Source organism: Pipistrellus kuhlii, unplaced genomic scaffold, assembly GCF_014108245.1.
Source record: "Pipistrellus kuhlii isolate mPipKuh1 unplaced genomic scaffold, mPipKuh1.p scaffold_m20_p_59, whole genome shotgun sequence".
Lineage (NCBI taxonomy): Eukaryota > Metazoa > Chordata > Mammalia > Chiroptera > Vespertilionidae > Pipistrellus > Pipistrellus kuhlii.
In genome coordinates, this window is record NW_023425561.1 from 368,050 (window position 1) to 389,414 (window position 21,365).

The 21,365-nt window shown below is 69.1% G+C and overlaps 1 protein-coding gene across 5 annotated transcripts in view; it reads left to right on the forward strand.

Moving 5' to 3' along the window:
• Window positions 1–21,289, forward strand: part of DAGLA (diacylglycerol lipase alpha) — a 57,347-nt gene extending 36,058 nt beyond the window's left edge. For 3 of the 5 annotated variants that reach the window (XM_036417336.2, XM_045574095.1, XM_036417335.2), the window contains 19 exons: window positions 405–543; window positions 825–1,036; window positions 2,817–2,918; window positions 3,219–3,357; window positions 6,308–6,395; window positions 6,777–6,911; window positions 7,456–7,533; window positions 9,012–9,136; window positions 10,565–10,718; window positions 11,147–11,230; window positions 11,337–11,414; window positions 11,820–11,900; window positions 12,303–12,445; window positions 12,957–13,025; window positions 13,345–13,417; window positions 14,516–14,712; window positions 15,617–15,746; window positions 16,255–16,442; window positions 18,022–21,289. In XM_036417336.2, coding sequence (XP_036273229.1) covers window positions 449–543; window positions 825–1,036; window positions 2,817–2,918; window positions 3,219–3,357; window positions 6,308–6,395; window positions 6,777–6,911; window positions 7,456–7,533; window positions 9,012–9,136; window positions 10,565–10,718; window positions 11,147–11,230; window positions 11,337–11,414; window positions 11,820–11,900; window positions 12,303–12,445; window positions 12,957–13,025; window positions 13,345–13,417; window positions 14,516–14,712; window positions 15,617–15,746; window positions 16,255–16,442; window positions 18,022–18,946 — 3,096 coding nt within the window. In that variant the 5' untranslated portion in view covers window positions 405–448 and the 3' untranslated portion in view covers window positions 18,947–21,289. The remainder of the gene's footprint in view (window positions 1–404; window positions 544–824; window positions 1,037–2,816; window positions 2,919–3,218; window positions 3,358–6,307; window positions 6,396–6,776; window positions 6,912–7,455; window positions 7,534–9,011; window positions 9,137–10,564; window positions 10,719–11,146; window positions 11,231–11,336; window positions 11,415–11,819; window positions 11,901–12,302; window positions 12,446–12,956; window positions 13,026–13,344; window positions 13,418–14,515; window positions 14,713–15,616; window positions 15,747–16,254; window positions 16,443–18,021) is intronic. The other 2 variants (XM_045574097.1, XM_045574096.1) reach the window with 2 other exon arrangements.
• Window positions 21,290–21,365: the final 76 nt, after the last annotated feature.

Sequence of the window (21,365 nt, forward strand, 5' to 3'; positions counted from 1 at the left end):
GTGCTGGGGGCCCTGGGTGTGGGGGGGCCCTGGGTGCTGGGGGATCCTGGGTGCTGGGGCCCTGGATGTGGGGGATCCTGGGTGCTGGGGGATCCTGGGTGCTTGAGGACCGTGGGTGCTGGGGGCCCTGGGGGTGGGGGGGCCCTGGGTGCTGGGGGACCGTGGGTGTGGGGGATCCTGGGGGTGGGGGATCCTGGGTGCTGGGGGATCCTGGTGCTTGAGGACCGTGGGTGCTGGGGCCTTGGGTGTGGGGGGGCCCTGGGTGCTGGGGGACCGTGGGTGTGGGGGATCCTGGGTGTGGGGGATCCTGGGTGCTGGGGGATCCTGGGTGCTTGAGGACCGTGGGTGCTGGGGGCCCTGGGTGTGGGTGCCAGGCAGCCACAGGGCCCTCTGCTCTCTCCCAGGAGGTGAGCGCCAGGCCTGCTGAGCCTCCGCAGAGCCGCCAGCCATGCCCGGGATCGTGGTGTTCCGGCGGCGCTGGTCTGTGGGCAGCGACGACCTGGTGCTGCCGGCCATCTTCCTCTTCCTCCTGCACACCACCTGGTGAGTCCCGGGCCACGCCGCGGGGAGGGGGGGAGGGGGCGCAGTGCTCCCAGCCCCCAACAGGAGGTGCCTGAGACCATACGCCCCTCAGGTGACACCCACAGGGGGCGTGGGGACCTCACCGGCCCCTCCAGCCCTGCGCCCGGCACTGGGGCTGGAGGCAGGCTCTCCCTCGGTCCTCAGAGGCGCTGGGGCAGGGGGGCAGGGGTCCTGCCCACCGCACCCAGGCCAGGCGGGGCCGGGGTGTGCAGGCTGCCAGCCCCTCTCGCACGCGTGTCCAGGTTTGTGATCCTGTCCGTGGTGCTCTTCGGCCTGGTCTACAGCCCGCACGAGGCCTGCTCCCTGAACCTGGTGGACCACGGCCGCGGCTACCTGGGCATCCTGCTGAGCTGCATGATCGCCGAGATGGCCATCATCTGGCTGAGTATGCGCGGGGGCATCCTCTACACGGAGCCCCGCGAGTCCATGCAGTACGTGCTCTACGTGCGCCTGGGTAAGGCCGCCCCCCACCCCCACCCTCACCCTCCGGCCCCACCCCCACCCGCACCCTCCGCCCCACCCTACCCTCACCTCCGCCCCACCCCCACCCTCACCCTCCGCCCCACCCCACCGCACCCTCCGCCCCCACCCTACCCTCACCCTCCGCCCCCCACCCCCACCCCACCCTCCGCCCCACCCCCCACCCGCACCCTCCGCCCCCACCCGCACCCGCACCCTCCGCCCCCACCCCACCTCACCCTCCGCCCCACCCCCACCCTCACCCTCCTCCCCCACTCCCACCCTCACCCCTCCGCCCCCACCCCACCCTCACCCTCCGCCCCCACCCCACACACTCAACCCCCCTCCCACCCTCACCCTCCGCCCCACAACCCCCACCCTCACCCTCCACCCCCACTCCACACCCTCACCCTCCGCCCCCACCCCCACCCTCACCCTCCGCCCCCACCCCCACCTCACCCTCCTCCCCATCCTCACCCTCCACCCCCACTTCCCACCCTCACCTCCGCCCCCACCCCACAACACTCCACCCCCCTCCCCACCCTCACCCTCCGCCCCCACCCCCACCCTCACCCTCCGCCCCACCCCCACCCTCACCCTCCTCCCCCACTCCACACCCTCACCCTCCGCCCCCACCCCCACCCGCACCCTCCGCCCCCACCCCACACACTCCACCCCCCTCCCCACCCTCACCCTCCGCCCCCACCCCCACCCTCACCCTCCACCCCCACTCCCCACCCTCACCCTCCGCCCCCACCCCCACCCTCACCCTCCGCCCCCACTCCCCACCCTCACCCTCTGCCTGTGCACCCGGGGCAGCAGTGCAGGGGCCCAGACTAGACCCCGGCCTGAGGGCCATGCCCAGGCTGCTGTCCGTTCTGGTGAATAAAGTTTTATTGGGGCCCAGCCACACTCACTCATTTCTGTGCCTCTCGTCTCCAGCTGCTTCTGAGTGACCGGAGCAGCGGCCACAGAATATGACCCCAAACGCTGGGGGGCTTGCTCTCTGGCCTTCACAGAGAGGTCCCCCGCCCTGGTCCAGGCTGTCCTTCCCCAGCCCTGGGGTCCTCCCAAACACCCGTCCTGGGAAGAGCCCTCGGGCCTGGACCTGCCGGTTCCCAGGAGCCCCCCATACCCCCCCACCCCCGTCCCTCTCCTGGGCTCCCCCTTCGTCCCTGGTGAACAGTCTGTGAACTGCGGTTCACTAGACTAGAGGATCGAGTGTTGGCCTCCTTTTACAGACCAGGGTTTGGGCCTGCGGCTCCCCCGCTCCTCCTTACCCACCCCCCTCCAGCCCCGTCTCCACCGGGGCTCAGCGCCCTGAGCAGGGTGCCTGGAGGGGCCGCGGCAGGGCCGCCTCCACCTGCTGCAGGCACCTGAGGCCTCTCCTGGGGGATAGCAGCTTCCCTGCCATGGACACTCCCCTCTGGCTCTCCCACCGTGAGGCCACGGCCCTGGCCGCCCATTTTACAGACGAGGAGACAGAGGCTCGGGTGGGCTGGGTGGCTTGCCTAAGAGCCCATGGGGGTGATTCTGAGATCCCGGAAGGGCAGGGCAGTGCCTCTTCGCCACCCGCCTCGCCAGCCTCCTTCTCGGGAGCGTCCAGGCCTGAGGCCACCTTGCAGCGGGGCGAGCGGAGGGACAGCCACGCTGCCCGGTCTCCTCCCGGGAGGCCTGTGGGCAGCGGCGGTGGGGTCCCCGGTCCCGCTGCGGAGCTGGCTGGGCGCGTGGTGGGAGGGCCGGGCGCCTCCCTGCAGCCGGCCCGTGTCTTCCAGCCATCCTGGTGATCGAGTTCATCTACGCCATCGTGGGCATCGTCTGGCTGACCCAGTACTACACCTCCTGCAACGACCTCACCGCCAAGAACGTCACCCTGGGTACGGCAGCGCCCGCGCAGGGCAGGCGGAGAGGGAGCTGGAGCCCCAGGGGAGGGCGCGGCCTTCCTCCAGGTCTGCCCCGACCTCAGCATCTGCAGAGCCGCCCGCTCTGAGCCAAGGACGGGCCTCGGCAAAGGGGACGGCCTCCCGGCCAGAGCCTGGGCCGGGCCGCTGAGCCTGGCTGTGGTTGTGCCTGGCAGTGGGAGGGGGCGGGGGCGGGGGCAGGGCGGCTCCGGCGCCCTCTCTTTGGAGCTGGTGCGCGGGGGTCCCAGCGCCTCGTGCTCCCCCCCCTGCCCGCAGGGATGGTCGTCTGCAACTGGGTGGTCATCCTGAGCGTGTGCATCACCGTCCTCTGCGTCTTCGACCCCACGGGCCGCACCTTCGTCAAGCTGCGGGCCACCAAGAGGAGGCAGCGCAACCTGCGCACCTACAACCTGCGGTGAGCGGCCTGGAGGGTGGGACCTCCCGGCGGGCGGGCCGCGCGCTGAGCTGTGGGCCTGGCCTCTCCCTGCCTCAGTTTCCTGGCCCGTAAAGTGGGACCTGCCGAACGGGGCTGTCCTGAGACCTAAGTGAGAGAATGTGGAGAAGTGGTCACACAGCTCCAGCTCCGTCAATGGGAGCCACTGTCGTCGTCATCCTTTTTTTGAGGCCGAGGCCGGTAACTGCAATGGGGACGGCAGGAGGCAGGGACGGCAGGAGGCATGTGGCAGTCAAGCCAGTCATATCGCTGAACTAACGGCTCCAGGAGGTCGCTGATACCATCGTCCTCATAACACAGAGGAGGAGACTGGGCCCCACGAGGGCAGGGACTGGCCTGAGGTGATTCCGTGGGTACTGGATGGGGCTGGGGCCAAGCCCAGGCAACCTGGCTCAAGAGCCCTCGATCTTACCCGTGAGGCTGGGCTGCCTCTAGGACTAAGGGGCTGGAGGAGGTCAATCAAGGAGGGCTTCCTGGAGGGGGTGTGTTTCACACGGTGTTTCTGTGCCGTGGGAGAGAGCCTGAGGACGGACACCCAGGGTCACGGTAATTCTTACTGATGGAAAGGAAGAGAGAGGGGTTTCCAGGGTGGGTCCTGTCCATGGAGCTTCTGCCAAGAGGTAGGCCCTGCCTTCTCCACCGTCCGTCTTCCCACCAACCCTGGGCCAGCTGGGTCCCGGTCTGCAAACAGGAGCAGAAGTCCCAGAAGCAGGCCCCCTGCCCAGGTCGAGTTGGCGGGCACAGACTGGCGCTGCACGGGGCCGCGGGTCGGAGCCATCCGCCAGGCCGGCAGGCGGCCCCGGCACCACGCTCAGCAGGAATCTTCCGCCCGACCCTCCTGCCTTCATGTTCCGCTCCCTCGGGCCCTCCACGTCAGCTCAGCCCTGCAGCCAGAGGCACACCCGGCCAGGGCGGCCACTTCCCAGCCCAGATGCCAGGCCTCGGAGCCAAGGCCCCAGAGCAGCTGGCGACAGCGCCCGTCGCGTCCCGTCCTGTCTCATGTGCTCACTCTGAGCACACGCCCCCACCTGACCTGGTTTCTGGGCTCCTGGGGCCCCAGATAAACATCTCCTCTCCGGGGCTCGGTGTAATTGCCTGTGGGGCCCAGGAGGGCCGAGGCCGCTGCCGAGGGGGGTTGGCAGTGGCTGTCGTTCTAGCTGGAAAGTCCCCCTGCGGCCTCTGGGCCTGTTCGTGGAGCAGGAGGCCACGGAGCTCACAGGTCCGTCGTGTTGCGGCTCTCGGGGCGGCAGGCCCCGGCCTGGCTGGTGTGGCCCCTCTCAGGCTGTTCCCTCGCGCTCCCTCTGCTCGGAAACCGGCAGCTTTTCTAGCAGGGACATAGTCTAGCCCACCTCCAGGCTCAGGGGTGCACACCCGCAGGTTAATTCCGTTTCTGAAGTCAGGAAGCTGCTTAAGCCCCTGCCTGCCCTCTCTCCTTCCAGTGCCGCCTGGCGAGGGCTGGGAGGGGGGTGATTCCCTGGGAGCCTTGACCTTGGATCTTTGCTGAAGGAGTGTCGGTCCTCCTTCACATGAGTGAGTCCCGGGCGGAGCAGTGCCAGTCTGTGGGCTTTTTCCGTCTGGATTTAGTGTGTCTCTCTCACCCAGCCTGGCCTCTGCCGCCTAACTTAACCGCATTAGGCCAAACCTGTCCCCGGCTCCGTCTGCCCCCTGGTGGACATACAAAGTACTGCAGCGCAGGGATGGCCAGCCCTTTCCTCGGGTCAGAGACCCACCCAGCCGGAAATTCTCTTCGAAGCTTTAAAACCCCCGTTAGGTTGGAACGGGTTCAAAGCACACAATGCCCTGGGAGCCAGCCTGGTGGCATGCTCTCCCTTTAACGGGCCTCTGGCAGGTGGGACACTGGTTCCGGGGCTGGCAGGGCCCAGGGCCAGCAGCTCCGTGCACCCTTTCTAACCCCTGGAGGCCCGAGGCTCCCCACGCTTGTGGGACCGGGGTTGGGAGCAGGGAGCAGAGCTAAGAGGCCCGGGAAGGAGGGCCCTGTCACTCCTGACCTCGGCTATGTGCCTTCATGCATTCGGGGCCACGCCTCCCCCGCTGGGCCACCTCCCAGCAGACTCTGACAGGGCCAGCGGGAGGGCACAGGTCACAGAAGAAATCAGTCCCTTTTCGATCAGCCAGAAGATGCACGGTTTTAACATCGGATCTGCTATCTTTATGCTCAAAACAGACGGACTCCCGGGCACCCAGTTCTGGAAGGGCCCCCGTGGGTACCGGCCACGGCTCTGCCTTCAGATGCAGACTCCTGGATGAGCTGCCAGACCTGGGGGCTGGGGGATGGGGGTGGCGGGAGGGGGAGTGGGCCAGGCCGGCTGTGCAGGGGAGGCTGGGCCCGCTCCTCTGCTGTGACAGACAGATGCAAGGGGCTGGGAAGTTCAGAGCCTCATTCCACCCTTAGACTTCCCCCAAGTACAGAGAATGTATCCAAAACCCTGTTTTAAATTAAATTAAATTTAAAAATTTTAAATATATTTTTATTGATTTCAGAGAAGAAGGGAGGAGAGATAGAAACATCAATGATGAGAATCATTAGATCAGCTGCCTCCCATACGCCCCCTAGTGGGGATCGAACCCACAACCCGGGCATGTGCCCTGACCGGGAATTGCACCGTGACCTCCTGGCCCATAGGCTGACCTTCAGCCACTGAGCCACGCCGGCCGGGCTGACGTCCTTCTGAAGGGGAGCAGCTCTGAGGGACAGGCTGGGGCTCCCAGCTCCGAAGCCCCCAGGCATGCGGTGTTCCGTCTGCCTGGGTCATGGGCCAGGCCTCTGGCCACCGAGCTGTGTCAGGGAGCCCTTGGGGGGGGTCCGAGGAGCAGGCCCCCCTGTGTCCGTCCCGTCTGGGCCCCGGTCCACTGGGCCAGCCTGGGGCTCACGCACAATCCCCGCCCTCAGGCATCGGCTGGAGGAGGGCCAGGCCACAAGCTGGTCGCGCCGGCTCAAGGTGTTCCTGTGCTGCACGCGAACCAAGGACTCGCAGTCAGTGAGTACGGGGGGGGGTGTGGGGGTGGGGCTGCGCAGAGGGCCGTCTGCCGCCGGCAGCACGGGGGCAGGGCTGGCGGAGGAGCTGGGTTTTGAGCCCGGCTCCTGGGTGCCGCCTGCTCCTGGGAGCCCCTCGCCCTCCGCGTGTGAGGGCCCTTGCGGGAGCAGGGACAGGAGGGCCAGCGTGGAGATGCAGAGGCCTAGGCAAGGCCCAAGGCTCCCATCAGGGGTCGCAGGGGTCGGGCACCGGGCCCAGCTGGTGCCTCGAGGTGTGGGGCGAATGGCGCAGGCCGGCCCCACGGACACCCGGGCACCGGGATTCACTCCGTCCCCTGTCCTCTCTCCTGCTGCCCCGCCCCGCCCGCCTGCCCGGACCACGTAGGACGCCTACTCGGAAATCGCCTACCTCTTTGCCGAGTTCTTCCGGGACCTGGACATCGTGCCCTCCGACATCATCGCTGGCCTGGTCCTGCTCCGGCAGCGGCAGCGGGCCAAACGCAATGCTGTGCTGGACGAGGTGAGCGCCCGCCTCCTCCCAGTGGCCTCCCTACACCCCTTACCCCCACCCAGGCCTCTCCCTGCCGCCCCTGCTGCTGGTCCCCTCCTCCGGGGCCTGGAGGTCGCCCTCTGGGACTCCCACTCCTCCTTCCCGGCTCCTGCCTGCAGCCTCCGCTCACAGCTCTGCCTGAGCCTCCTCCCTCCGAGGGGCCCCAGGCCGGGCTGCCACGGGGACGCCCCACCTGGGAGCTAATGGACGACCCAGCATGGCTTCAGCCTCTCCATCCCCCCCCCCATCCCCAACACACCGGCCCCAGCGAGGGTCTCCCAGTACCTCCTGCACCCCCTCCCCGGGGCCCAGGAAGGGGGGGTGATGCTTTGAGTGGGAGGGAAGCAGCTGGAGCAGGACAGGACCTGGGCCTTAGGAACCGCCGGGCGGGCGGGAGAGCTGGAAACCACGCCCCGGGCTCGGGCTCTCGGCCGTGGGAAGCAGGCGGCGGGCGGAGGGGCGCCCGCCCTTTCTCGGCGCGGGGCCCGCAGCCACCCTCGCACCCGTCTTTCAGGCCAACAACGACATCCTGGCCTTCCTGTCGGGGATGCCCGTGACCAGGAACACCAAGTACATCGACCTCAAGAACTCGGTGAGTCAGAGCCGCCCCACTCCACGCTGTCCGTGCCCCCTCTCCCTCCGCCAGAGCGACCGGAGCAGGCCGCCTGCTCCAGCCGCGCCCCTGAGCCCCCAGGGCCCCTCCTCTCGGCCTCGCCCCCGCCCCGGTCCCCGTCCCGGACCCCCGGAGCCTCCTCCACGCTGGTTCTGCTGCGTCCGCTCGCCCGCGCGCGGGATGCCCGGCCCTTCACGGCGGGAGCGGCTACTCTTGTCGCTGTCACCGCTGTCGTCATAAAAGGCAGCTGGCCCCACCGGCACGGCTCGGTGGTTGAGCGTCGGCCTGTGGACCAGGAGCTCCCGGTCCAGTTCCCGGTCGGGGCACAGGCTCGGGTTGTGGGCTCCATCCCCAGTGTGGGGCGTGCAGGAGGCAGCCGGTCCACGGTTCTCTCTCATCATGGATGTTTCTATCTCCCTTCCTCCCTGAGATCGACAAAAATATAAACCTCTCCCCGCGCCTCTGGTGGAAAGCCAGTCAGTGTGTGTGGCACAGGGCACGGGTGTCCCAGCCCTCAGAGGGCTCTGCCACCCCCTGCGGTGCCAGTCTGGACGCTGCTGGAAGGGACTCATCCTGGCGCCTGAGCCCCTGGAAAAGCTCTGGCTTCCGTCTGCCCCACCCCCCAAAACAGGCCTGTGTCCCCTGTGACAGCGCCGGGGGGCAGGGCAGGGCAGGGCAGGCCCGAATGCCTGGTGCTGGGTCCCGCCTGCTCCGGGCAGAGGCCGCCGCCCGCCCTGTAGCCGGGGGCGCCGAGGCAGGAGGGCCATCGCTGGTCCAGCTCATTCCTGCAGGGCAGACAGAGCCCCCGCTCCTTCCAGCCGCCGGGCCCCGACTCAGGGCCGCCCGCTCGCGGCTCCGGTGACTCATCCCCCGCTGACCCCTCTCCGCGCGGGCGTCTCCCCGCCCTGGGCGCCAGGGCACGGCCCCGCTCTGGGGGACACCAGCGCCTTCTGCCTCCTCCAGCCCTTGGGGCTGACACAACAGCCCTGGCCAGAGGCATGGGTTCGAACGGGCGCCTGCTCTAGAGAGACTCCAGCCTGCCCGGAGAGGTGCCAGTCTGCCCAGAGAGATGCCAATCTCCCGCCTGCTCCTTTCAAGCCAGTGACTCAGTGCATCAAGCTAGAGAGTCGGCCCCGTGTCCGGTCACCCAGCACCCAGCATCCAGGGGGCGGGCCCCGCTGCTCAAGGCCTGGACCCTCCCTCCCCCTCTTCCTTCACTGGAAACGGGGCAGGGAAACCGGCCGACGCCCCGAGTGCTTTTCTGTCCCCAAATCATTCCTTCTGAGGCCGGAGCGACAGGACAGGTCCCCGGAGGGTGCGCGCCCTGGTTGCACGGAGATAATTAGGGAAAGGCAATTAGCACCTGGAGGAGCGGTGGGTCCCTCCTCTGGGCGGGGGCGGGGGCAGCTGCAGGGTGACGGTCAGGGGGTGACCGGCCGCGGCCCCCGTTCTTGCAGCAGGAGATGCTGCGCTACAAGGAGGTCTGCTACTACATGCTGTTCGCGCTGGCCGCCTACGGCTGGCCCATGTACCTGATGCGGAAGCCTGCCTGCGGCCTCTGCCAGCTGGCCAGGTCCTGCTCGTGAGTACGGCCCCGGCCCGCCCCGGCCCCCCGCCGCGCATGAGGAGGGCTGAAGCTGGGCCCTGGCCTGCCCCCCCCCACCACCCTGTGGCTGGCCCTCTCTGGGCCTTGACCCCCCAGCTCTGATTGGCCTGGGCAGGGGGGAGGGGAGGAGCACGTGGCTGTGGGGTCCCACAGTTCCAAGCTGTGTGTGGCCTGGCACAGGGGGTGGGGGACTCTCAGGGTGCCCTGAGGAGGTCGCCCGTGGCTCCCGAGACTGGGCTGCACCCGGGTTTTCTCGGCAAGGCCCCCCGCCTCGGGGAGTGTGTAGCGGTCGAGTGAAGACGAACGCTCTCACATCATCAGCTTTTGGCTTCTCCATAAACCCGCAGCTGTGAGCGCAGACAGCTGGCAGGCAGGTCATGTGCTCGCCCGGCTCTCGGCCCATCTGCTGGGTGCTGGCGCCCTCTGGTGGCCTGAGGAGCCCCTGCACCTCGCTGGGTGCCTAGCTCTGCTGCTCACACCCTTCACTGGGGGGAGCCGAGGGTGCGCCGGGCCCTGTTTGGGTGCTGACTCTGAACAAAGCCTGGCCGCCTGTGTTGGGGGTGGGGGTGGGGGCAGACAGTGTGCAGCGGGAAGCAGTGCCGTCGGAGCAGATGAGGGGGGCGTCGGGCGTGGGAGCCACGGGGTGGCTGTGCCAGGGGAGGGGCCTGGGTGGACTGCACCCTAAATAACATGGCAGCCAGGCCTCTAGTCACACAGGGTCAGGAGAGTGTCTCCGGCTGAGAGGGCCGTGGGTGTGGGAACACTGAGGCAGGAGGGAGACTGGGAGGCCGGGAGGCCGGATCAGGAGAGGAGGCAGCGGCCCAGAGAGCCAGGGCCAGGACGGGCAGGGCCCTGGCCGCCGGGAGGGCCGGCTCTTACACTGGGAAAGGGGCGCAGCGCTGTCCGGCTCGGGGTGGATGCCTCACGGCTGGTCTGACATAGCGGAGAGGGTGGGGGCTGAGGGAGATGAGGGAGACCGGCAGGCCAGGGCACACCCCGAGGCAGAGGTCAGGTGGCGGGAGCAGGCGCAGGGCGGAGGGAGAGAGAGCGGGCAGAGAGAGGCAAGGCAGATCTGCGGGTGGGCGAGCCGCCGTGCTGACCACCAGCATGGCTGTGAGGTGGGGAGGGGACCCCCGGGCCCAGGCACGGGGCTGAGGGAGGACAGCAGGGGTGGGGGAGCAGCAGGGAGCCCTCGGGGCCTGGGACCTGGAGAGGCGGAGACCCCATGGGCGGGGGGTGGGAGCACAGGGAGGAACCGTGGCTCACAGGTCAGCTGCTGCCAATGTTGCGGAGCTTTGCAAGGAGTCTGGGAGGGCGGGGCCGGGAGAGTGGGGTCCAGAGGGGATGACGGAGGAGGCTGCTCTGTCGGGGTCCCTGTCCTGAGCCCCCGCCTCTCCCTCCCAGGTGCTGCCTGTGCCCCTCCCGGCCCCGGTTTGCGCCCGGCGTCACCATCGAGGAAGACAACTGCTGCGGCTGCAACGCCATTGCCATCCGGCGCCACTTCCTGGACGAGAACCTGACGGCCGTGGACATCGTCTACACCTCCTGCCACGACGCGGTGAGGGCCGGCGGCGGGCGGGGCCGGCGGCAGGCGCTGTGGCTGCGGGGCCGAGGGGCAGGGGCCCGGGCGCCCACGCTGGCCCCAGGCGGCAGGCCTCCCCTGGCTGGGCAGCACAGAGGTGGGCCTTCGTCCCACCCCCCCTCTGGGGCTAGGGCGTGGACCCCAACCCCACACCCAGGGTTGGGGCTCCCCAGCCTCAGCCTTTGGGGGGAGGAATCGGGAGGAAGCAGCAAGGCCGGGGGGAGGGCAGCCACCGCTCCGGACGCAGCAGCCGGGGGCAGCGTGGGCTGTGACCTGGGCCGGGAGGGACCCACCGGGACGGCCGGGGGCGGGTTTGGGGGTGGCTGGGGGAGACAGACCCGGGCCGGGGAGGAGGTGCTCATGGCGCCGGCTGCTCGGGCTCACCGCCTCCCCCCGCCCCCCAGGTGTACGAAACCCCCTTCTACGTGGCGGTGGACCACGACAAGAAGAAGGTGGTCGTCAGTATTCGGGGAACCCTGTCCCCCAAGGTATGCTGCCGGCGGCTGCCTGCCCACCGCGGGGACCCCTCACAGCCCCCGAGGGGGGCCGCTTCCCGCTGCCTGTCCTCAGCCGCCCTGCCTGTCGCCTCCCCAGGACGCCCTGACGGACCTGACCGGTGACGCCGAGCGCCTGCCGGTGGAGGGCCACCACGGCACGTGGCTGGGACACAAGGTGCCGCCCCGCGGGCCCCGGGGCCCCGGCTTTCTCCCCTGCCTGCCGCTGGGGTGGGGTCCTCCCTGCTGGCCGGGCTCACTGGTAGACATTGGTCAGAGAGGTGGGGCTCACTGCCCGGGACTCCACAGTCCCGCCTGGCCTGGATCCTCACCCGGAAGAGCCTGAGGAGGCGGCTGGGGAGAGATCCCACTGGTTTCTATAGACACTCAAGCCCCTGAGCCTCCATTTTCTCGTCTGTGAAATGGGAACAATGTCATAAAGTGCCCACCAGCCCAGCAGCCGGGTTGCTATGAGGCCAAAAGGGGGGAGTGGTCAGGACAGGGTCTGGAGCGGCTGGTCGCTGAGGGGCCGCCCTCTCTCCCAAGCCCTCCCCAGCACCCACCTCTGTCCCTCCTCACCCAGGGCATGGTCCTCTCGGCCGAGTACATCAAGAAGAAGCTGGAGCAGGAGATGGTGCTATCCCAGGCCTTCGGGAGGGACCTGGTGAGGCGCTCTCCCTGCAGCCGCCCAGGGGCTGGCGCCGGGGTTGGGGGGCAGGGGCCCAGAAGCTTCCACCGGAGCGGCCACCTCACCCAGGCCGTTCCCAGTGCAGAGCCATGTCCGATGTCCCGGGGGAGCGTCGGGAAGGGGGAGCCGGGCCTGGGTCCCGGCTCCCGGCTCCTGCCCGGCTCCCGGCTCCTGCCTGCAGAGCAGGCTCGAAGGAGTGAGGGTTATAGGACCGTCTCCCCAGACCTCGCTCTGTGGGCCCAGCTCGGCTCTCCCTGCCCGGCGGCTGCCGCGCCCGCGGGCACCCTCCCGGCCCCTGGGCAGCCGCCCCGCGGCGTGGTCCCAGCCCGGCAGTGAGCGCGCCGCGCGGGCCGGCTCTCAGCTCCTCTCGGTCGCCAGGGCCGCGGGACCAAACACTACGGCCTGATTGTGGTGGGCCACTCCCTGGGCGCGGGCACCGCCGCCATCCTGTCCTTCCTGCTGCGCCCCCAGTACCCGACCCTCAAGTGCTTCGCCTACTCCCCGCCCGGCGGCCTGCTGAGGTGAGCGCCGCCCGTTCTCGGGCTGGTCAGTGGGGGCCTGGTAACCGGGGGGGGGGGGGGGGGGTCCTGTCCAATGCCAGGGCACCCCAGATCTACCTGGGGCAATGCCCTGCTGGCAGGAAGGGCGAGGCTGGAGCAGACAGTGCAGCCTGGCCCCTGGGCACTCCCCAGGGGTCACTGAGTCTAGAAATTAATGCCCTCCCCCCAGTGCTGGGGTAGGGCCCGCCCCACCTGAGCCCCCGCCCCACCTGAGCCCCCACCTGAGCCCCCCCACACCTGAGCCCCCGCCCCACCTGAGCCCCCACCTGAGCCCCCCCCCCACCTGAGCCCCCGCCCCACCTGAGCCCCCACCTGAGCCCCCGCCCCACCTGAGCCCCCACCTGAGCCCCCGCCCCACCTGAGCACCCCCACACCTGAGCCCCCACCCCACCTGAGCCCCCACCTGAGCCCCCGCCTCACCTGAGCCCCCCCCACACCTGAGCCCCCACCTGAGCCCCCGCTTCCCTTGCAGCGAGGACGCCATGGAGTACTCCAAGGAGTTCGTGACGGCCGTGGTTCTGGGCAAAGACCTTGTCCCCAGGCGAGTCTATCCTCCCCCTCCGCTGGGCTCTTCCTCCCTCCCCCGGCCTCACCTGGGCTCCAGGGCTCCCTCCCTCGGATGCCTGTCTCCCCGAGGACAGGGGGCGCCAGAGTCCCTTCCATGCCCCCATGTGTCCCCTCCCGGAGGGCCCACCTGCCTGGCCTCCCTTCCCGGGCCAGGCCCTCCGCCCATCCTGCGGCCTGACAGCCTGGCCTTCCTGTTCCTGTGCGGCCCCGCTGCCCCCGCTGCCCCTCCCCTGGGCCTCCCCCTGGGCCTCCCCGGCCTCTGGCCGGGCTGACCGGCCTCGCTCCTCTCCCAGGATCGGCCTGTCCCAGCTGGAGGGGTTCCGCAGACAGCTCCTGGACGTCCTGCAGCGGAGCACCAAGCCCAAAGTGAGCCCCCACCCCCAGCCCCCCAATCCCACCGGGCACCCGGCTCCCGGCACCTGGTCTGCCACGTGTGCCCACCTGTGCCTCCCCCAGAGCACCGCGGCCCGGCCATGCGGGACCCTCAGGTCTCAGAGCTCACCCTGCCAGCCCTGGTGCACTCGGGGAAACTGAGGCCACGGCGGGCGAGGGACTTGCTTTTGCTCACATTACAAGTTGTCACCGAGCAGAGTCCAGCTGCGGGGCTTGGGTCCCGGCTCCTGGCTCCCGGCTCCCGGCTCCCGGCTCCTGCCCGCAGAGCTGCCTACTGGCAGAGTCAGGAGAAGCTGCCCCGCCCAGGGCTGCGTGTGGGACGGAAAGGCCGCCTCCAAAGCCCCCCATTTTCCCCCTCCGACTCCAGCAGGCGGGCGCTCCCCGGGGTCGGGTGCAGCTTGCTCTGATTTTCCTCGGCGGCCCAGGGAGGTGACCCGCCCTCCTCATCCCTCCTCAGGTCTCGGGGTCAGGGGCTCGCGCTGTGCCCTGGCCAGGCAGGCGGGAGTGCTGGGGCTGCACCCCGAGGTGGGCAGGGCAGCCTGGACCAGCGGGTCCTCTGTGCCCCCAGCCCTCGGCCCATTTGCCGTCACAGCCCAGGCTGCACTCTTCCCAGCCTCGGTGCCCCTCGCCCCCGGCAGGAAGGACCAGGCAGGTGCCAGGTGGGCAGGCAGTGAAGTCTGACCGTGCCTGCCTGGCGGAGCGTGTGGGGCTGTATGGGGGCTGCCCTGTTAGACCCGTCCTGGGCACTTGTCGGGAGAGCTGGGAGCCAGCCCGAGGCAGCCAGGCCCGGCAGGAGCGCTGGCCTGGACTTAGGGGCCCTGGGAGAGTCCCTCTTCCTCGCTGGGCCTGCTCCCCGTCGCTGTGTCAGGGGGGCTGGTCCTCAGGGCCTCCACCCCGGCTCCTCATCAGTTCCCACGCCCGCCCCCGACGGCTTTGTGGTCAGACCTGCCCCCCTCTGCCCGTGGCCACCCCAGCTCCCACCCCATCACCGTGAGCCCGCCTGCTGAGCTCCTCGTCCTCGCCCACCCGCCATCGCTGCTCAGCCGTCCCGTCTCCCCTCCCCCCGCACAGTGGCGGATCATCGTGGGAGCCACGAAGTGCATCCCCAAGTCAGAGCTGCCCGAGGAGGCAGAGGTGACCACCATGGCCAACACACGGCTCTGGACGCACCCCAGCGACCTGACCATCGCCCTGTCGGCCAGCACCCCCCTCTACCCACCTGGCCGCATCATCCACGTGGTGCACAACCACCCCGCCGAGCAGTGCTGGTAGGTGGCGCCCAGGCCCTCGGCGGGAGGGGGCTCCCAGACCCTCAGCGGGAGATGGCGCCCAGGCCCTCGGCGGGAAGGGGTGCCCAGACCCTCAGCGGGAGATGGCGCCCAGGCCCTCAGCGGGAAGGGGTGCCCAGACCCTCAGCGGGAGGGGGCACCCAGACCCTCAGCGGGAAGGGGTGCCCAGACCCTCAGTGGGAGATGGCACCCAGGCCCTCAGTGGGAGGCAGCGGTGGCCAGGCAGGGGCCGTGTCCCCCAGGGGAAAGGGCTGTGGGACTGGGAGACAGATGGCCCAGGGCACCCACAGCGGGATGCCCCAGGCTCTGCCCCTGGAAGAGAACAGAGGCCGGTCCAGAGCAGGACTCCAGGCTCCTCTCGTGTCCCCCGGGGCAACTCCCCCCCCCCCCCGCCCCAACTTTTAGATCATTTAGAAGTGATGCCACGGAGGGTCACCCTGTGGCCCTGCCAGCTCACACGTCCGTGGTCACGTGGCCTCACCTCTGGGCCCAGGTGGCGGACAGCTGCGCAGGGGCGGGTGGAGGAGAGAGAAAGGGATGGGCAAGCACGTGACTCCTCCCCTGCTCGGATCAGGGCTGGGCCCGGGTCCTCCAGCCCAGGTTGTGAGCTGGGTCCTGCCAGGGGAGGGGGGAGCATGTGGAAGGCTGCGTGGGGCCGGGGGAGGCTCACGTTCAGCTTTTCCGGCCTCTGTTGGGGTCCATGTTCCCAGCCAGGCTGGGAGGGGGTGGGGCTCGGGCCAAGAGAGGAGCCAGGAGCGGGGACGCAGCCCTGAGGCCTCCGGGTCCACCCACCCCTGCTAAGCCAGGCCAGAGAGCAGAGCCAGGGCGGGGGGTCAAGGCCAGCCTGCCGCCCCCTCAGCCTCTCCCTGGCCCCTGCCCCCAGCTGCTGCGAGCAGGAGGAGCCCACGTACTTCGCCATCTGGGGCGACAACAAGGCCTTCAACGAGGTGATCATCTCCCCGGCCATGCTGCACGAGCACCTCCCCTACGTGGTCATGGAGGGGCTCAACAAGGTGAGGCCGGCGCCGGCCGGACCCCCTCCCCCGGCTGCCCTCTCCCCTGCCACAGCGCCCGCAAGCTGGGTCTGCGGCCCCCGCTGCAGGCGAGGGTGTGGGTGCTCAGAGGAGTTAGCTGCACCCCCGGCAGGGCTGTGGGGGGCCGAGAGCCGGCTCGTGTCCTGGCCTCTGCACCCTGCTCTGTCGCGTGGCCTTGTGGCCCGTGGTGAGGAGTTGAAGAGACGCCCAGGGACCTGTCCCTAAGGCAGCTGAGGCCCCGGAGGCCCCCGGCACTGACCGATGCACAGCCAAGCAGCGGCACCCGGCCTGAGGCTGGCCACAGGGAAGGCACACTCGGTCCTGGAGCGAGGCACGGTCACAGGGCCGGTCCAGGCCTTCCTGGAGCGGGGAGGACCTGGGGGGAGGGGGAGTGGGGCCCGCTGGCCTCACGCAGCCCTGAGAGGCCTGGCCTGCTGCCACCCCACACGTGACCGTCACCTGCCCACCGGCTTCCCGTCTGCCACAGGTGCTGGAGAACTACAACAAGGGGAAGACGGCCCTGCTCTCTGCTGCCAAGGTCATGGTGAGCCCCACCGAGGTGGACCTCACTCCCGAGCTCATCTTCCAGCAGCAGCCGCTGCCCACGGGGCCCCCCGTGCCCGCCGGCCTCGCCCTGGAGCTGCCCCCCGCAGACCACCGCAACAGCAACGCCAGGTGACCCTCCGCCCAGCCCTGGCCCGGGGGTGCAGGGCCGGGAGTGGGCTCCCAGGGCACGTGTTCTCCCAGGGCATGTGGCTCCCAGGGCACGTGTGCTTTCAAAGCACGTGTGGCTCTCAGGGCACGTGGGCTCTATGGTACGTGTGCTCCCAGGGCTCGTGTGCTTCCAGGACACGTGGGCTCCCAGGGCACGTGTGCTCCCAGGACACGTGTGCTCACCAGGCTCGTGTGCTTCCAGGACACGTGTACTCACAGGGCACCTGGGCTCCCAGGGCACATGGGCTCCCAGAACATGTGTGCTCCCTGACACGTGTGCTCCCAGGGCATGTGTGCTCCCAGGGCACGTGTGCTATCAGGACTCGTGGGCTTCCAGGGCACGTGGGCTCCCAGGGCATGTGGCTCCCAGGACACGTGTGCTGTCAGGACACGTGGGCTCCCAGAGCACGTGGGCTCCCAGGGCACATGTCCTTACACATGTGTCCTGTGCACAGACTGAGCCCGCATGCTCACACAGCTCTGCACACAAAGGCTGGAGAGGACAAATTTGTCCCCTCTGCTCCGGTCTCTGCCTCGCTGCCACTGCCCCCAGCCTGCCATCTGGAAGCCCACCTGGGCTAGTGGGCATCTAGGATGCACAGCCCCCTGGTCAAAGGCACATAGGTTCGCTCAGACCCATTTAGACCCAGTCAGATGGACACCCCTGCTCACACGCACTCACCACGTGTGGTTAAGTACTTGTACTGCAGCTGACACGGGCAGCTCCACGCAGACACAGTCCTGTGTAGGACACTCACCAAGACAGAGGCCGACACGCACACGCGACGACAGGCAGCCCTGCATGGGGACGACAGACTGTGCCTGGGCCCAGACCCAGTCACACAGACACGCGTGGTGGGTGACAGGTGGGCCGCTCCTGCGTACACTGTACATACACACAGAGCATGCACACATGCTCCCAGACACCCACACACACAGTTACACTCTTTGGGGTCCTCCTGCTTCTTTGGAACCTTTCTGCCCAGGGAGGCCCGATGTGGCCCAGAGGCTGATGAGAAGGGTGATCAGCTGATCCCGGCATCTCTCCGGCCTTCCTCGCATTTCCTGAGGCAGCGCTGCCCAGAGGAGGGGCGTGTGCATTCTCCCGCTGTGACTGCTGCACCCCCTGCCCCCACCTTCACTCACTCCCTGCAGCACCTGTAGGCCCAGAGGCTCCGGGCCCCGCCCCGCAGAGGGTGAGGCAGGAGGCACTCCAGCTGAGGGGGTTGGGATAGAGCTCTGGGCGGGGCACAGAGGGTCCCCCATCGGTGCAGTGACAGAGCACGGGCTCCCCAGGGCCTCCGGCCAGCAGGGCGCCCGCCCTGCCCCGGCTCAACCCAGCATCCGCCCTTTTCCTGTCTTGGGTTCTTGTGAGTTTTTGTTGTTCTTTTTAAAGGGTCCCTGCCCCTAACAGTTCAGCATCGGCTAAATGAGCTTGCCCCTCTCCCCCTCCCGAGGCTCCCCCCAGCCAGGGAGCTGGGGGTCAGTCTCTGCGCCCCCCTGAGTCTTGCCCCTCCCTGCCCCTCCCTGCCCTCTGCAGAAGCAAGTCCCAGTCGGAGATGAGCCTGGAGGGCTTCTCGGAGGGGCGGCTGCTGTCCCCAGTGGCTGCGGCCGCGGCCGCGCGCCAGGACCCCGTGGAGCTGCTGCTGCTGTCCACGCAGGAGCGGCTGGCGGCCGAGCTGCAGGCGCGGCGGGCGCCGCTGGCCACCATGGAGAGCCTGTCGGACACGGAGTCGCTGTACAGCTTCGACTCGCGCCGCTCCTCCGGCTTCCGCAGCATCCGCGGCTCGCCCAGCCTGCACGCCGTGCTGGAGCGCGACGAGGGCCACCTCTTCTACATCGACCCCGCCATCCCCGAGGAGAACCCGTCCCTGAGCTCCCGCACCGAGCTGCTGGCCGCCGACTCGCTGTCCAAGCACTCCCAGGACACCCAGCCCCTGGAGGCCGCGCCGGGCAGCGGGGGCGCCACCCCCGAGCGGCCCCCCAGCGCGGCGGCCCGCGAGCGGGGGGAGGAGGAGGGGGGCGGCGGGGAGCTGGCGCTGCACAACGGCCGCCTGGGGGACTCGCCCAGCCCCCAGGTGCTGGAGTTCGCCGAGTTCATCGACAGCCTCTTCAACCTGGACAGCAAGAGCGGCTCCTTCCAGGACCTGTACTGCATGGTGGTGCCCGAGAGCCCCACCAGCGACTACGCCGAGGGCCCCAAGTCGCCCAGCCAGCAGGAGATCCTGCTCCGGGCCCAGTTCGAGCCCAACCTGGTGCCCAAGCCCCCGCGGCGCTTCGCAGGCTCGGCTGAGCCCTCCTCGGGCATCTCGCTGTCGCCCTCCTTCCCGCTCAGCTCCTCCGGGGAGCTCATGGACCTGACGCCCACCAGCCTCAGCAGCCTGGACAAGATCCGGACTCCCTCCCCGCCCGGCCGCGGGGCCGGCCCCGCCCAGCAGGAGGACCTGGCCATCTCGGCACGCTAGCCCCCCGCCCCCACCCCCCCACGCCCGCACCCGCGCCGACGGCCCCTCGGGCTCCAGGCGGCTGCCCCCGGAGGTCCGGTCAGCTTTGAGGAGAGGCCCCGGAGGTCAGTTGAGCCTCAGGCCTGGGGCGCTGCTGCTGAGCTGGGGGGTCACGTCCCTACCTCAGCCTAGAACCCCCAGAGCCATGCAGCCGGCATCTGGGCCCTCCAGACAGGGGCAGGGTGAGGAGGGGGAAAGAGCCTGGGGCCCTGCCACCTGCCCACCCTGCGGCCCCTGGCACCCCTGCTCCAGGACAAGCAGTGGCCACGAATGCCCTTCCCTGCCCTCTGCTGCTCTCCCAGGGCCAGGAGGGAGAGCGGCCCTGCCCCACATACTCTCACCTGTGGGCCAGGCTGGCATCGGCCCTGGCCACCCCCCCCCCCAAGACCTGGTGCCTGCTGGCCAGCCCCTGATGACCCCACGGGGGCCTGCAGTGCTGTGTATGTTTACAGAAGCTGCTGGGCGGGGCTGCGGTGTGTCCTGGGCGTGCAAGCCCCACCTCCTCAATCCTGTTCCGTGGCCCCGCTGGGCAGGGCAGGTGCCTGGGGAGTCCGGAGGAGGTGGGGTCAGGACCGCCCTGCTCTCCTCAGTGTTCCTCACCCTGTCCCCTCTGTGGATGGGCCCTGGGCGCCCAGCCCGCCCGCTGCTCCTTACCTCCCAGCTCGTCTCTACCCCTGGGGTCCTGGTCATTCCAAGGATGGAGGGCACCACCGGGACCACCCCTGGCTGCTGAGTTAGTGCCCTGGGGGGGGGCACACCCAACCCCTCTTCCTTGTAGGCTCCACGGGACCTCACCTCCCCCCCACGCCTGGGCAGCTCGGGCCCTAGGATCTGAGACCAAACGCCTTCTACTCCCCTCGCCCCTCCTCGCTGGCCTGGGCCTCGCCTGGGCGATCTTCCTTCTAGTCGCCCGTGTCTGTTGACAGAAAGTGGGACCAAGGGTGGGGCACGGTGGCACCGGCTCACTGCTGGGTCAGGGGCTCTGGGGCTGGCCTGGCTTCGCCTGGGGGCTCCACAGCCCCCCCTGAGCGCTCGCTCCCCTTTGGAGAGCGGCCCTTCTCCCAGAGGCCCCGTGGGGGGCTGTGCATGCTCGCGTGGGGCACCGGGGTGCATGTGCATGGGTGCGTGCTGTTCCTGAGGGAGGGGCCGCTGGGGTGCCCACCCGCCTGCCCGCCACTCCTCCCCACCTGCCAAGAGAGCAGCCCGGGACCACGATGTGGCCGGGACGCAGGGGAGCCGGGTTTGGACGTCACCTGTTCTCCTGTCGCACCTGCTGCTCTGACCCCTGATTTGGAAAACCTGTGCCAAGGCGCTGACATCCGCTGTGCCTTCGTCTCCTCGGAGGCATAACCCTCCCCCCTCTGGCCCCACCGTGGCCCCCGTCAGCTTGGCTCCCCGTCCCCTGATCACTGGTACCTTGGGCTGTGCCATGACCCTGACCCCACTCACCGCTGGGATTGGCCCAGACCCTGCCCTGGGACCCTGCCCCCACCCCCCGACCGAGGGGCACCGAGACCTGGAGGGAGCTGGGCCTCCCTCCCTCTGTGACTCCCACCCCTCACCAGGCTCCCCGCCCTGCCCCTGCTGCAGGCCCAGCACAGAAGCAATTCGAATCAGTGGCCCTTCGCGTACGAAGACAGACCAATGAGAAATCAGAGTAACGTTCCCACGAGCACCCAGGCCAACCGCAGGGAGCCTTTCGGTCTGGCCTTCCCATGCCTCCTCCGCCGAGGCGGGCCCAAGACCTCTGAGGGGTGTGGCGCCCACCCGTGCCCAGGACTGAGCCATCAGGGACAGACGCCCCGCCCCAAGGCTGCAGCCACACAGGGTTACAGGCTTGGGGCCGGGGCAGACTCGGACTCAGCCCTGATGCTCCGGGGCCAGCCCACCCCTCCCCGCCCCCACCCGACGGGTGGCCTGCCTGTGTCTCTGCCCTCCTCCCACATCACACTTGGGGGGTCTGAGCCACCCCCCTCAGCCCCGCTCGGCTCAGCTTGACCCCCTCACTCTGTTCCCCAGACCCGCAGCACAAGCTCCCCCGGCCACGCGCTGGCCTGTCCTCTGGGGGCCTGGGTGGCCGGGGACCCCCATATGCAATCGATAGCGAGCAGCCGGGCCCCCCGCCCCGACATGCACTCCATGTGCCATTCTCCTGCGACGTTTTTGTACCTAATGTATGAAAGATCCAGACTAACACTGCTGTACAGAGGAGAGACAAATTAATATAGCCTATTCTATAAATATATCTGTATATAACGGTTCCTGTACATTGTATAGACTACTGTGTATAAACTGGATGCAGAAGCTCGCTGGCTGCTCGAGTGCCCTCTCTTCCCAGCAGGGGGGCGGGGGCGGGGGCTCGGGGCTGAGGTCAGCGGCA